Below are 13289 nucleotides of genomic sequence, written 5' to 3'. Positions count from 1 at the left end.
CTGTTGAGGTCTGTCCAACCCATGGCCAGGGATGGCTTTGAATGTGGCCCGACACATTTTTTTTTCATTCTCATCAGCTATCTTTACTGTTAGTGTATTTTTTGTGTGGCCCAAGACAATTCTTCTTCCCATGTAGCCCAGGGAAGCCAAAAGATTGAACAACCCTGGTCTAGATCCTATGCCTACTCCTCCAGGTCATCTGGACCAGGAGCTACTGTTTGCTGATCTCATCTTCAGCATCAGTTTGTCTTCACTCATCCATGATCCCCTATAACATTGGGGGAGCACTTTACCTACCTTAAAAAAGTCCCTGGAGATTAAAAGTCTAGAAAATATCTTGGTTTAAATTCTGACTCTACCCCTCCTAGCAGTGTGTCTTTAAAAAGTTAAGTAGCCTTACTAAATTTGAGTTTCTTCATTTGTAAAATGGAGATGAGATCAAAGTTACTAAGTTGTACAGAATACAATTAAATGAGCTAATGAGTAGTAAAACATTTATCACCCTACTGAGCACTCAGTACATGCCATATTTCCTCTTTCCTCCCATATTTTTTAATTTCGCACACTAGTTTACACAATGTGAGAAAAAAGCTTCCTGTCCCAATATTTCTTTTTCTCCATCTCTGCCACTCTGCCCCATCTCTTCCTGATTATTCCATGTATCTTTTCATTCCCCCAGGCTTTTAGTTCATCCTTGGCCGTAACCTACTCTAAACTTGCTCCCACACGTTCCCTCTCTGGCTTTCTCCTTGCCTCTACAGTCCCAGGAGCAGAGCAGCCTAAATTTTAAAACACCCCATCTGAGTTCCCATTGTCCACCACATATAATAACAGTGCATGCTTATTGCCTTATGTGTCTCTCTCTCTTGCTGATTATCCTCAAAGACAGTCTTACTCATTGTTATCTCCAGAAACCATCACGGTAAGAAATTCTAAATAAGTATTAAAGAATTAAATGTGAATAACACGATTTTAGGAGCCACAAAACCCATCCTACTTTCAACTCCTGAAACTTAGTTCCATACTCCCTGGAACTTCTTTCTGGATTTTCTTTTAGCTTCACATTTGTTGCTTGGCAGATATTAAGGAACTTGATAAATGTCATGAAAGAGGCAAACAATAGACTGTATCCTTTGTGTTCATTGTAGCAAAGACCCTCCATTCTAACAACACTTTTGGCAAGGTAAGAATTTTTTTTTTTTTTTTTTTTTTTTTTTGAGAGGAGTCTTGCACTGTCACCCAGGCTGGAGTGCAGTGGCGCGATCTTGGCTCAAGCTCCACCTCCGTCGTTCACGCCATTCTCCTGCCTCAGCCTCCCGAGTAGCTGGGACTACAGGCGCCCACCACCACGCCAGGCTAATTTTTTGTACTTTGAGTAGATATGGGGTTTCACCATGTTAGCCAGGACGGTCTCGATCTCTTGACCTCATGATCTGCCCGCCTCAGCCTCCCAGAGTGCTGGGATTACAGGCGTGAGCCACCGCAATATCCCATTAGATTCATATAAAATAGAACTCTACCCACATTGTGCAAGACATAATAAGCTAGACCATTTTCATGAGCATTTGCTACTTCTGCTCCACATGGCAATGCCACAGTATCATGGAATACACTGTTTAGCCATAGTCTTAATAGTTCTTATCTTTTCTTCATTGCATACTCCTTTGAGAAAAATGATAAACATTTACTTTCTCCAAATAAGGGAATGAATTCATGAGACAAAAATTAATGTCTCTTTGTTTTGACTTTAGCTAGACGCTTGGAAAAACTCAAGCCTTTTATTTGCCATCTAAACTTGTGCTAAGCAAAAGTGTAGCCTTTCTTTCTCATTCATACTTCTAACCATTCTTCATCCTAGTTCTTTTGACGTTTGTAGCTTTTACAAAAATATATTTGATTTTATTACCTTCTCCAAGGCAAAAGTTATCTACTTTAATGGAGTTACTTCAGTAAACCTAAATTAAACAAATAAAAAAAATTCAGAAAGAATTTAGAGAAATCAAAGGGTGACAGGCAAGTAAATTTTTTATCTACAAAATTAAAAACTCCTTAACATCTTAAGTGAAAATTCAGTTTCTGAAAGTGGTCATAAGAAGTGTGTTATAGAATGGCATATAAGAGAAATTTCAGACAGGATTTCCTTAGTGCAAATCTCCTTTTAATTTATTTTTTATTAATCTTTTAGGGGTTTGATTTAGAAACATAAAATATTAAAATAAGATGAAAACATTGGCATACTAATGCCCTATTCTGTAATGCACAGTAGCAGTTAGTTCAGTAACCACATAAAATCTAAACATACACTCACGAAACATCTATTTCTCTCTTGTTCAGTTGGGATAGAAACTTTTTATTAAAATCTGACATGCGGAGTAAAAAAAAGAAACCTAGAAAATAAAAGAAGCAAAATAGTGAATTGCCTTTAAAAAAGAAAGGCAAAGAACATGTTGGTGGATGAAGGCTGCCATACAAATAATAAAAAAGAAATAATTGTAGAACCAGCCAAGTTTTTAGAGATAGAAAAACCAGAAACAACTATAGTAGATAATCTTGATAGGAAGTGATCCGCAAAGGAAAAAATAATTGAAAACAAAGTCTTCCTCTGAAAAGAGCAAACTAGCATTAAAGAAGAAACCAGAACTGTAGGATTCCAGCTAACTGAAGTAGCTGCACAGATCCCATTTCTTTCATCCAGTTCCACTGTTCAAAGGTGTGTGTGTTGGGTGGGAAGACAGAGAAAGAAAGAGATAGAGAGACGACTGTCAATCCGCAATTAAATGAGCCTTCTGTCATAGATACTAATGAGGAGAGGTATGCAGTGATACGTTATTGTTACTGCTACCACAGAGTTAACAATCTATTTGGGAAATGTATTTCTATACAAATGATACAATCTGGATCAGACTCTGAAGGAGACTTCATGAGGTTTTTTGGGAGACTAGAAAAAGAAATGGTCCTGTCATTTCTTCTAGCATCTGACCTAGTGTCATCAGAGAAGGATTTAAGGAGAAGCTAAGATATGAGCTGGACCCCTAAGAAGAATAGAACTTGAAGGCAGTCCAGGTTGGGGTGCACAAATAATGAGAAGAAGGATGAGATTCAAGAGGTAGTGAATATGTCAGTTTGACTGGATAGAGTTATCTGGATGCCAGAAGAGGGATAAAAAAATGAAATAGCTATGTTGTGACTGGGTCATGATAAGTCTGATCAATCTGTAGAAAGATGATATTCTGATTAAAATTAAAAATAACCTCCATAGCCATCAATATCACTTATCCGTGTTCTATATCTCTGCTTTCTTGCTGATGAAAAATCAGCATTTTTCTGATTCCTTTTATGTCTATATGCTTGGATGAGGGAGCTTTTCATATCTAAAAGTGCCAGATCTTTAAAAATGCCATTTGCCAGAGAATCACTTGAACCCGGGAGGCAGAGGTTGCAGTGAGCCGAGATTGCACCACTGCACTCCAGCCCAGTCGACAGTGTGAGACTTCGTCTCAAAAAAAAAAGCCATTTGGTGTTTCTCCCAAATGAAATTTTGCTGTGGCACAAACATCACATAAATTTAGAATGCTAAAGCAACCTGTGTTCATGAGAGCAGGGTAAGCCTCCTCCTTTGTAATGCTCCCTTTCAGGTTGGCAAGTTGATCAAAGAAGCTGCCGGGAAAAGCAATCTGAAGAGGGTGACCCTGGAGCTTGGAGGAAAGAGCCCTTGCATTGTGTTAGCTGATGCTGACTGTGAGTAGAAGCCACTTTATTAACTTTTCGTCCTTCATCGTTTTTGGTGTCTGATAATGCCAAAAGTGAACTTGAACTTTACAAAAAAAAAAAAAAAAAAAAGCATTTGCTTCTAACATCAAAGTGTAAAGAGTCCAAAATTACTCTTGAAAATCTCTTAAATCATCCTAAAGTTATAACACATAGATAATAGACACAATTTCTTCCTCGTTTAGAATAGATTGCTATTTCCTCAGCTGAACCCTAGATGATGTAAACATTTTGCATTTAAGTGCCATGGTGTATTTTTTAAATTCCATATCTGTGATTATTAGCATTTCATTGAGCTAATGAGATACTCCAGAATGGGACTTGGATTGAGACCAACTGAGGAGACAGCAGTTTCATATTTGCCCTCTCCCTTCACTCTGGGTCATACACTCATTAAATGAAATGATCAGAAGAAAATTATACCTAATATTTAAATATTTTTTCCTAGCAAGTATAGTGGAGTTTATGTACATTAAACCTACGAATTTGATATAACCCCACTATATAATATTTTAGGTTCATTCTGATTATATTACCAAGTAGAATCTCCCAATTATTTTCTAAATAGAAGTCAATTAGCAGAAATGCACGGTCAAACATTCTTTTTTCTTTCACAACTGCATTATCTGTTAGAGGCTGTAAATACAAATGGTTCATGGAATTAGCCTATGTTGCTGTTTTGATCTTAATTGAAGTATTTTAGAACACACTACCTTATGAAATATTCTATAAACATGACAGATTTCTAATTTTACTAAGACTGTCTATAAACTGCTTCTGCTACAACTTAAGCAGATGTAATTAGTTCACAAAATAAATAATAATCATACCCAGTTGCTATAACATTGCATTGAATCTTCAGCATTTAGAAAATTAAAATGCAAAGAAAATTTTATTCTTGTTTAGAGTCTACTAAGGAAGCAACCTATTTCTTCCTTTTAATGCACATTTTATCACCTAAAATAAATAAGAGTTTATAGGCACATATGAAATAATACAGTATACTTTAGATAGATTTTGAAAATGTCTTTGCTGGAATAAAATCATAAGGTGAGTGAGTGATTCTGAGTATTAGTGTTTTTTGTTACTTTTTAGTTGTTTTTGTTTTATTTTGTTTTTCTTTCCCACAAAGATCACATTTCCTATTGAGTAGAGTATTTAAGAATCTTTTGAAATTATTTAATTCGATAGACATGTCAGGTTTTTTTTATTATCTGTTTAAAATCTGGGGCCTGAAAGAAATAATCACAATCATCTAATTATATAATTGGAGATATTTATATAAATCATTTCCAAAGAGATTTGGTCTCATGATCAAATCTACATTCTTGGTGATGTCCATATCAAAGTTGTAATATTAACCACTATTTTTTCAGATTCTGTATGTTGCTATTTTTTCCATGGTAAATGCAGGATCAGAAAGATTAATTTGCCACCTGGCTGGTAGGAGGTAAACTATACTGAGCCCATGTCTGACTACACAACTCATAATTTTTCTTTATCTCCATGTTGCCTCTGAGAAACATATAAAATATATGATTTTTAGAAAATATATCTTTAATGTGAATGTCTTCTTCGCAGTGGACAATGCTGTTGAATTTGCACACCATGGGGTATTCTACCACCAGGGCCAGTGTTGTATAGCTGCATCCAGGATTTTTGTGGAAGAATCAATTTATGATGAGTTTGTTCGAAGGAGTGTTGAGCGAGCTAAGAAGTATATCCTTGGAAATCCTCTGACCCCAGGAGTCACTCAAGGCCCTCAGGTAAGTATAAAATAGAAAGGATAGCATTTTCAGGGCACAGGAATAAAGTATCCTCTTTAGACCTAGATTTTATTGAGTAAGATTACTTCCCATCTGCACACCTTCCTAGGTGACACTGCTGTGCCAGTTTGGTGATTAAAAGCAATCTAACTCCCAGTGATAATGAAATCATCCTGTTTTTGTGTTGCCCAGTTTTCATGTCTAGAAACAGTTTACCAGCCATGCTGGGAATTAAAGACATGAGGAAAAATAACAAATGTTCTAAATTTTTGGCTTTCCTCAATCTGCACACCTCTTGATTCCTATATACAGTTCTCTGTCCACTTTGAAGTTCTTATACATTCCCACCATTTTTTCCTCCTGAATCCTTCATCTCAACTGCCATCCCACAGTTATAACCAGCACTCCCCTAAATCCTCTGCAAGTCATCGGTTACTCTGACCCCCTAATCGTAGCATGGGGTCCTAAAATGTCCTGAGTTTCCTTTGTGGCAAACTTCGTATTTCAGTTGTTAAAGGCCAGTTATTCCCCTAGGCACTCAGTTTTCTTTGTAGACTTTATTATCAGTAAAGGTCTCTCTCTCTCTTATCCAATGATCATCTTTCCCTCTTCCTTGCATAGTTTTCTGTTGGTTGTTTGTTTAAGCTTCTGGATCTTTGGTTGTGAATTTCTTCCTGCCCTTTGGGTCTTGTTCTAGAGCAGTGTTTCTAAACTGGGGCAATTTTGCTCCCCTCACCCCGGGGACATTTGGCAATGTTTAGGGATATTTTAAGTTGTCACTACCTTGGTGAGAAGCGGTGGCTCTACAGGCATCTAGTGAGTGGAGGCCAGAGATGCTGCTAAACATCCTGCAGTGACCAGGACAGCCCCATGACAAAGAATTATCTGGCCCAAAATGCCAACAGGACAACTGCTGAGAAATCCTGCTCTGGAGTCTAGACATTAAGCTTAGAGGCTCTGTTCTTTCACAATAAAGGTTTTACACTGATGCATGCTGTCAATTTGAAACCAAACACTATTCTTGACTCATTCACTAAGCCAAAAGTAAATTCAATTAACTAAAAGTTAGTGAACGTTGCTATCAGCTAAAACTTGAGATGGGTACCTGGCAATGCCAAAAGGAACAAAGAGGACTTGATCCCGGACCTCATGGAGTTTACAGTCCAAGTAAGTTGGACAGTCTTGGATTTTCCTGTTCATCTCAAGACATCCAAGTAGGAAAATCTTAGGACTTAGGCAGTGCCACATATTGAAATCTAAAAGCCCTAAAATAAGTGGCAAGTGAGGTAATACTTTGTTTTATCTTAATCCCATTATATTTTGTATTTGTCTTTGAGTTTAATGAGTACTTAAAAGTAGTTGCCCTTTTTTTCATATTTGATATATGGATGCCAAGAGATATATTCAAATCAATTTTGACTTGGTATCCCATTTCAAAAAAGAATGGAATTCTACGTTTTCTGTTGTGATTATTTATCTGTCTAACTAAAAGTGAAGCACTTTTCTTATTTTATTGATGGATTGATGGATGATTGATTGGTAGATCTGAAGAGAGGAGAGAATACCTAAGATACCTAATGCCTAATTGTTGGGCAGTACTTTCCTCCATTAGGACATCTTCACAATTCAACCAAAGACTCAACAATTGAGCTGGAAGATCTCACTGGTTTTAAGATAAGGAAGTTAAAATAGACTTAAAAATTCCTATTTGTAAGATTCTAAAGTAAATAATCCAGTGATCTGATTAATATAAGAATTTAGTTTCTATAAATGAATAGAATCCACTGATCTGATTAATATAAGATTTTAGTTTCTATAAATGAATAGATTTTTATCACAACTTCCATTGAGTCAGTAGGATAAGTAGGTATGTTAGAATTTGGAGAAACAAAAGACTAAAAAGCCCTGGGCTCCTTTACCATTAAATATTCATCTATTGTTAGGAGAAAAAGCTTAAGCAAAGGGGATACTCACTCACTAAGCTTTAGCCTATTGCCTCATCCAGGGGTGGTTGAGTGAACTGAGGCTTTTAAATACAATGATGGAATCTTCCTCATTAAATATAACATCAAAAAGGTTATAGAAAAAATAATGGTCAAAACGATTTGTTTTAGGGGAAAAAATTAAAGTTTAAAAAAATTTGAAGATTGCAAAGTATTTGGGGGTTAGAGCAATTACAAAATATATATATATACTTTGTATATTTGTATTATATCTGTGCATTCATGTGTGTATCTTTTTCATATTTCAAGTGATTTTCCTATTTGACTTTATAGAAAAAATATATATTGTCTTAAACTTGGAAAAATTAGTATTTTCATTTGAAACAGAAATTGTGATAGCCACATAAACGATACTAAAATTATCACAGAGTAGCACCTTATAATAGTGTGGAAAGATGGACTTTTGAGTTACAGTTATATAGGATTTAAACTGGATTTAAAATCCAGCCTCCCTGAAACTATTGTCTTATGTGTAGAATGTGCATAGAAACCTCAATCTTGAAGAATAATTCTGCAGTGCAATTGGATAATCTATAAAATGTATCCATCAGAGTGCTTGGTCCACATGCTCAAATGTCTAGTAAATAAATAAAAATTACATGCTTCCATTTATACCCATGGTGACAATTATCATACAGATCAATTACTTCTATATCTATTCATTGCTTTTGTTGATACATGGTTTCTGAATAATTTGAGAACACGTAAGTGCTTTTTCCCAATTCATCTTCTTTAACCCATTAAGCCTAAGGAATCAAAGAATTTACCCATTAAAACACCTTAAAATATTTCCTTTGAGACTGTTACAATATCATGACCTACCTAATACATTTCATAGACTAGCCCATAGGCCAATGGCCCATCACATAAAAGAGCCCCAGCTACATCCTAGCATTATTGGACAGTCCCAGGTGTCCAGAAAGAAGGTCAAGTTTATATATGGTCAGCCCGATGCCTTCTGAAGAAGGTCTGTATTTGTGGTGAATCAAAATTAGCCAGACAAAACTGACCAGTCTCTAAGTAGAGCCTAATTTTTTGTTTGTAGTCCCAAGCTCCACCACAGTGTTCCTCAATCTTTCCTGTGCCCGGGGATTCAGTAGATCTGAGGTGGGGTCAAAGAAGCACATTTGGCTACCAAGTGATGCCACAACTGCTGGTTGTAGGACCACATTGTCGGTAGCAAGGCACTGAAATACAAAGGCCTGTAGTTTTATAAGTTAGCCACCATCTAAGTTTTCCAACAAATAAGGCTTTTCAGCCCTTTTCTCCAGTATGTATGCAGGGATTTGATTGGCACTGGTTATTCAACGTGGTCACAGACAGGAAAACATGACTTGGGAAATACATCTTGAAATAAAAACCAGATATCATGATGTTGAGGGCATAGTCAGATTAATATGTTCCAATAAGACAGGAAGCTTTATGTGGAGGGACATGGACCCTTGACTATTTATTGAGAAACTAGAATACCTTACCCAGGCAGAATTTATCTCACCCCACCCCTTAGTCTGCTACTATTCAACCTATGTAGTAATTTAAATATTTCTTCTTAACACTATTTTTTTCTTAATCTGCTGGAAATGAAGGAATATTTTCCTTCTGGGATATTATATTAAATATTGCACTAAAGGCTGTTGAGCAACATTGTACCAAATATTGTGCCAAATTTTAGAAAATAGTTTCTAGTTTCAAATAGTGCTTAATCTAGTTAGATATGGGGGGCTGAGCTGTATCCAGCTAGAAATAACTTTATGGAAGCTTTTTCTTGGCTTTGGAAGATAAAGAAGATTTGCAGAGTCAGAGAAGAGTAAGAGAAAGTGAAACATAAAACTTTTCAAGTAGTGGGAAGTAAAACCTACAAGAGCTTCCACCCTCCAACCCATCTTAGTTCCTAGATCTCCTGTTTTTCCTTTAATCCTTAACCCCTGCTACACCTGAGATAGGCAGCCCTCACCGGTTACTTGGAATCCAAGAGTCACCCAGTTATTCAACGTCACAAAATAGAAATTGAGACAAAAATTAGCCCCGGATTTCAGTGCTTGAAGAGGTACATGTTCCTGGTGTTCACAACCAGAACTCCAAACTCATTTATTTTTCTTATAAAAATAGCATTTAAATAAAGACCATTTAAGTTCTGTAATACTTGGCATATAGTTAGATGAGGCTCATTTAATGAAGCAGGATGGTGACATTCAGAACAGGCCAGAAATTGGAAGCAGGTTTACTGACTACCCCAGTGGGACCAGAACTGGGAAGGGTGCGCAGACTATGGTCAGAATGGGATATCCAAGGGCACCGGACAGGTCAGAGTGGGTGATTCAGAAATGGGGAGATCAAACAGAGGCTCAGGAGTCTTCTAAGAACAGTCTTAAAGCATCTGCTTCCCAACAGATCTAATTAAACTCAGTATCAAAGTTCTGTTTTCCTCTTTTCCCTCCTTTCATTTCAGCCGGGACAATAGTTTCCAGGTAAATGTATTTAGTGTAACAGGCATTTCTTCCAGAGTGAATAAATGATGATTGTCATTTATGTGTTTTTTATGTGTTTGCAGTGCTGAATGCTTTCCTATATAACTATAAAACAAATGTTAAATACAAATATCTGTCTTCAAGAGATTTTCCCCTAAAAGTCATGAGAAGAAAATATATCCAAAGAATGAATCTGAACCTCTGTTAGCTGTTTCGATTCAATATTTGGTTTAATTGCAATATTTTAGCATTTTGAAGCCCTTGTTAACAGGCCCAGCAATGTGTTATCTTTACAAGTGACTACTTTTTTCCTTTTCATGTGATATTTTTCAAATAGATTGACAAGGAACAATATGATAAAATACTTGACCTCATTGAGAGTGGGAAGAAAGAAGGGGCCAAACTGGAATGTGGAGGAGGCCCGTGGGGGAATAAAGGCTACTTTGTCCAGCCCACAGTGTTCTCTAATGTTACAGATGAGATGCGCATTGCCAAAGAGGAGGTAAATGGCTTCGTTCTGTTCTGTTCTTTTTGTTGCCATGTTTTGTCTGTTTGTGTGTATACAAAGTGTCACTTTAAAATTCCCAGCTCTTTGGAACATCTTTCCCTCTAAACCTTACTCTTTATTCTGTTCTTGATAGAGGTTTAAGTTATTTGTGATAGATACTAAAAAGTAGTAAGGGATCCATGGGGCCAGCCACAAATGTCCAGCCAACACAGATCTGGATGCTTAACAATTTTTAGGTGCTGCCTTCACAGCTTTAAAACAATGGAAAAGAATCCTGTCATTTGCAGCAACAACCTGGAAAATTTATGCTCCATGAAATATGGCAGGCATAAAAAGACAAATACTGCAGGATCTCACTTTTATGTGGGATCTCAAAGAGTAGAACTCATAGAAGCAGAGATTGGAATGGTGCTTACCAGGGGCTTGGGGGAGTGGAGGATGAGGGTTGGGAAATGTTGGTCAAAGGATTCAAAATTTCAATTAGGAGGAGTAAGTTCAAGAGAGCTATCGTAAATATCCTGACTGTAGTTAATAACAATGTATTGTATACTTGAATATTGCTGAGAGTCAATTTTAAGTGTTCTCACCACAAAAGAGATAAATATATAGGTTCTACTTTCTGGTTCCACCTTTGCCCTATAGACTCTTTCTACATAACAGCCATCCATGTATTTGAAAACAGCATTCATGCCCTCTATCACTCCCTACCTTCTATGTGCTCTTAGTCCTATTTGTTTCAGCTGTTGGACTTCCTAATTTTGTATATTGCAGTTAAATGTTTGGTGAGAGTATATACGTGTGTGTGTATACATATATAATGTGTATATACATTATATATATGCTCACCAAGTATTTAACTACAATATACAAAATTAGAAAAAAAAATGAGCTGTCATTCTTGCATATCTTGATTAATACCAGATAAGACGTGGAAAAAAATCTTCAATTAAGGAAACATTTATTGTGTTCCTATAATATATTAATATATAGTAGAGCAGCTAGCTTGCTACTTCAAAGTAGGAGCCTGGAGCTATGTGCTGTGTTCAATTAAAATTATGTAAAATATGAACACATTTATTAGAGTAGCTGCTGTGTATATGGTTCCATGTTCAAATAGGATTAGATTTATAACGTTAAGATTCGCACTCAACCTCTATTGAACAGTAGCCCCTCCCTTCTAACACTTAAATCAGTGGTGAACACCAGAAAACCCTTTGTCATTTCTGATTTTTGTCTTTCTTCATTCAGATTTCCCAGAAAATTCTGGTAATTTCAGGAATCTTTATCTGATCTTAATAAATGTTTTATTGAAATGCAGGAGCTTAATTTTAAAGAGAAAATCCAGTTGTCTTTCTTTTACCTGAGGCTGAGATACAGGGTGAATTGAGTTTGGGCTGCAGTAACCAGGGACTTAGTGAAAGCAAAAGAGTAATTTAGGTTAGAATAAGCAAATTGTGATTTTTGTTTTCTGTCCTGCAATTATAGCCATTACCAATGAACTCATGCTTTGATTAGAATAGTATGGTTTAGAATGTATAAGCTCTTGCAGTAATGAACAATTCTGTTTGACATATTTAAGTTGCCTAAGATTTTGCTACAGAGTAGACTAAAAGTTCATGATGTTTACCTAACTTGGCTAATTATGAAAAGTAATTAGTAACTATTCTACTGAGTACAGTAGAATAGTTAATATTTTACCAATGGCATACAGGTATTTAAAGCATTATTATTATCAATCATTGCCTATTCATTTATCCAGCAGATTATCATTGCCTATTCATTTATCCAGTAGATTGCTTTCTGGCGCTTGTTATTATATGTAGTGACTTGGAAGATAAGAAAAACTAGAGAGTGAATTTAAAATATTCCCAAGTGAAAAAGAAATTCTGAAGTTAATGATTTGTTGCACAATCATAAGTTCTTGAAAGCTTAATTCCAACATCTAGAAACTTAATATTGCCTTAATTATTTGTACCCTTTCTTCTTCCAAAGGAAATTTAACACCTGACCATTATCTGTTTTCACCTACCATTTTTGCAGTTACCTATTTGGATTCTCACACATAGGTTTGAGATGAGAAGCAAAATCTTAATCAATTTAGGATAGTGTGTAGGAAAAAAAATCTACGATATCATTTAAAATATTTCATTTTAACCTATTATTTTTACTTATTTATTCCTTGTGGTATAGATTTTTGGACCAGTGCAGCAAATCATGAAGTTTAAATCTTTAGATGACGTGATCAAAAGAGCAAACAATACTTTCTATGGCTTATCAGCAGGAGTGTTTACCAAAGACATTGATAAAGCCATAACAATCTCCTCTGCTCTGCAGGCAGGAACAGTGTGGTAAGTCCAACCTAAGGAATGTAGCCTTTTCAGTAATAACCACATTAACAGATTACTACCTTGAACTTTTTCAGACTTGGATTTTTCATTTGGAATTACCTATCCTTCTAGAAAAGCAGTTGCTGCCTTGAAAAACAAACAAAAGGCTGGGTGCGGTGGCTCATGCCTGTAATCCCAGCACTTTGGGAGGCTGAGGTGGGTGGATCAGCTGACTGAGGTCAGCAGTTTGAGACCAGCCTGGCCAACATGGTGAAATGCCATGTCTACTAAAAATACAAAAATTAGCTGGGTGTGATGCCTGTAATCCCAGCTACATGGAGGATGAGGCAGGAGAATTGCTTGAGCCTGGGAGGCGGAGGTTGCAGTGAGCCGAGATCATGCCATTGCACTCTAGCCTCGGCAACAAGAGCAAAACTCCGTCTCAAAAA

General features: G+C 36.4%; 1 protein-coding gene across 2 annotated transcripts in view; it reads left to right on the top strand.

Moving 5' to 3' along the window:
• ALDH1A1 (aldehyde dehydrogenase 1 family member A1) overlaps positions 1-13289 on the top strand; it is a 179361-nt gene that overhangs the window by 157617 nt on the left and 8455 nt on the right. For both annotated transcript variants that reach the window (XM_003822194.7, XM_034967559.1), the window contains 4 exons: positions 3636-3738; positions 5350-5534; positions 10343-10507; positions 12704-12861. In XM_003822194.7, coding sequence (XP_003822242.1) covers positions 3636-3738; positions 5350-5534; positions 10343-10507; positions 12704-12861 — 611 coding nt within the window. The remainder of the gene's footprint in view (positions 1-3635; positions 3739-5349; positions 5535-10342; positions 10508-12703; positions 12862-13289) is intronic.

This window comes from Pan paniscus, chromosome 11, assembly GCF_029289425.2.
Source record: "Pan paniscus chromosome 11, NHGRI_mPanPan1-v2.0_pri, whole genome shotgun sequence".
Lineage (NCBI taxonomy): Eukaryota > Metazoa > Chordata > Mammalia > Primates > Hominidae > Pan > Pan paniscus.
This window is presented reverse-complemented; position numbering and strand designations above follow the sequence as displayed.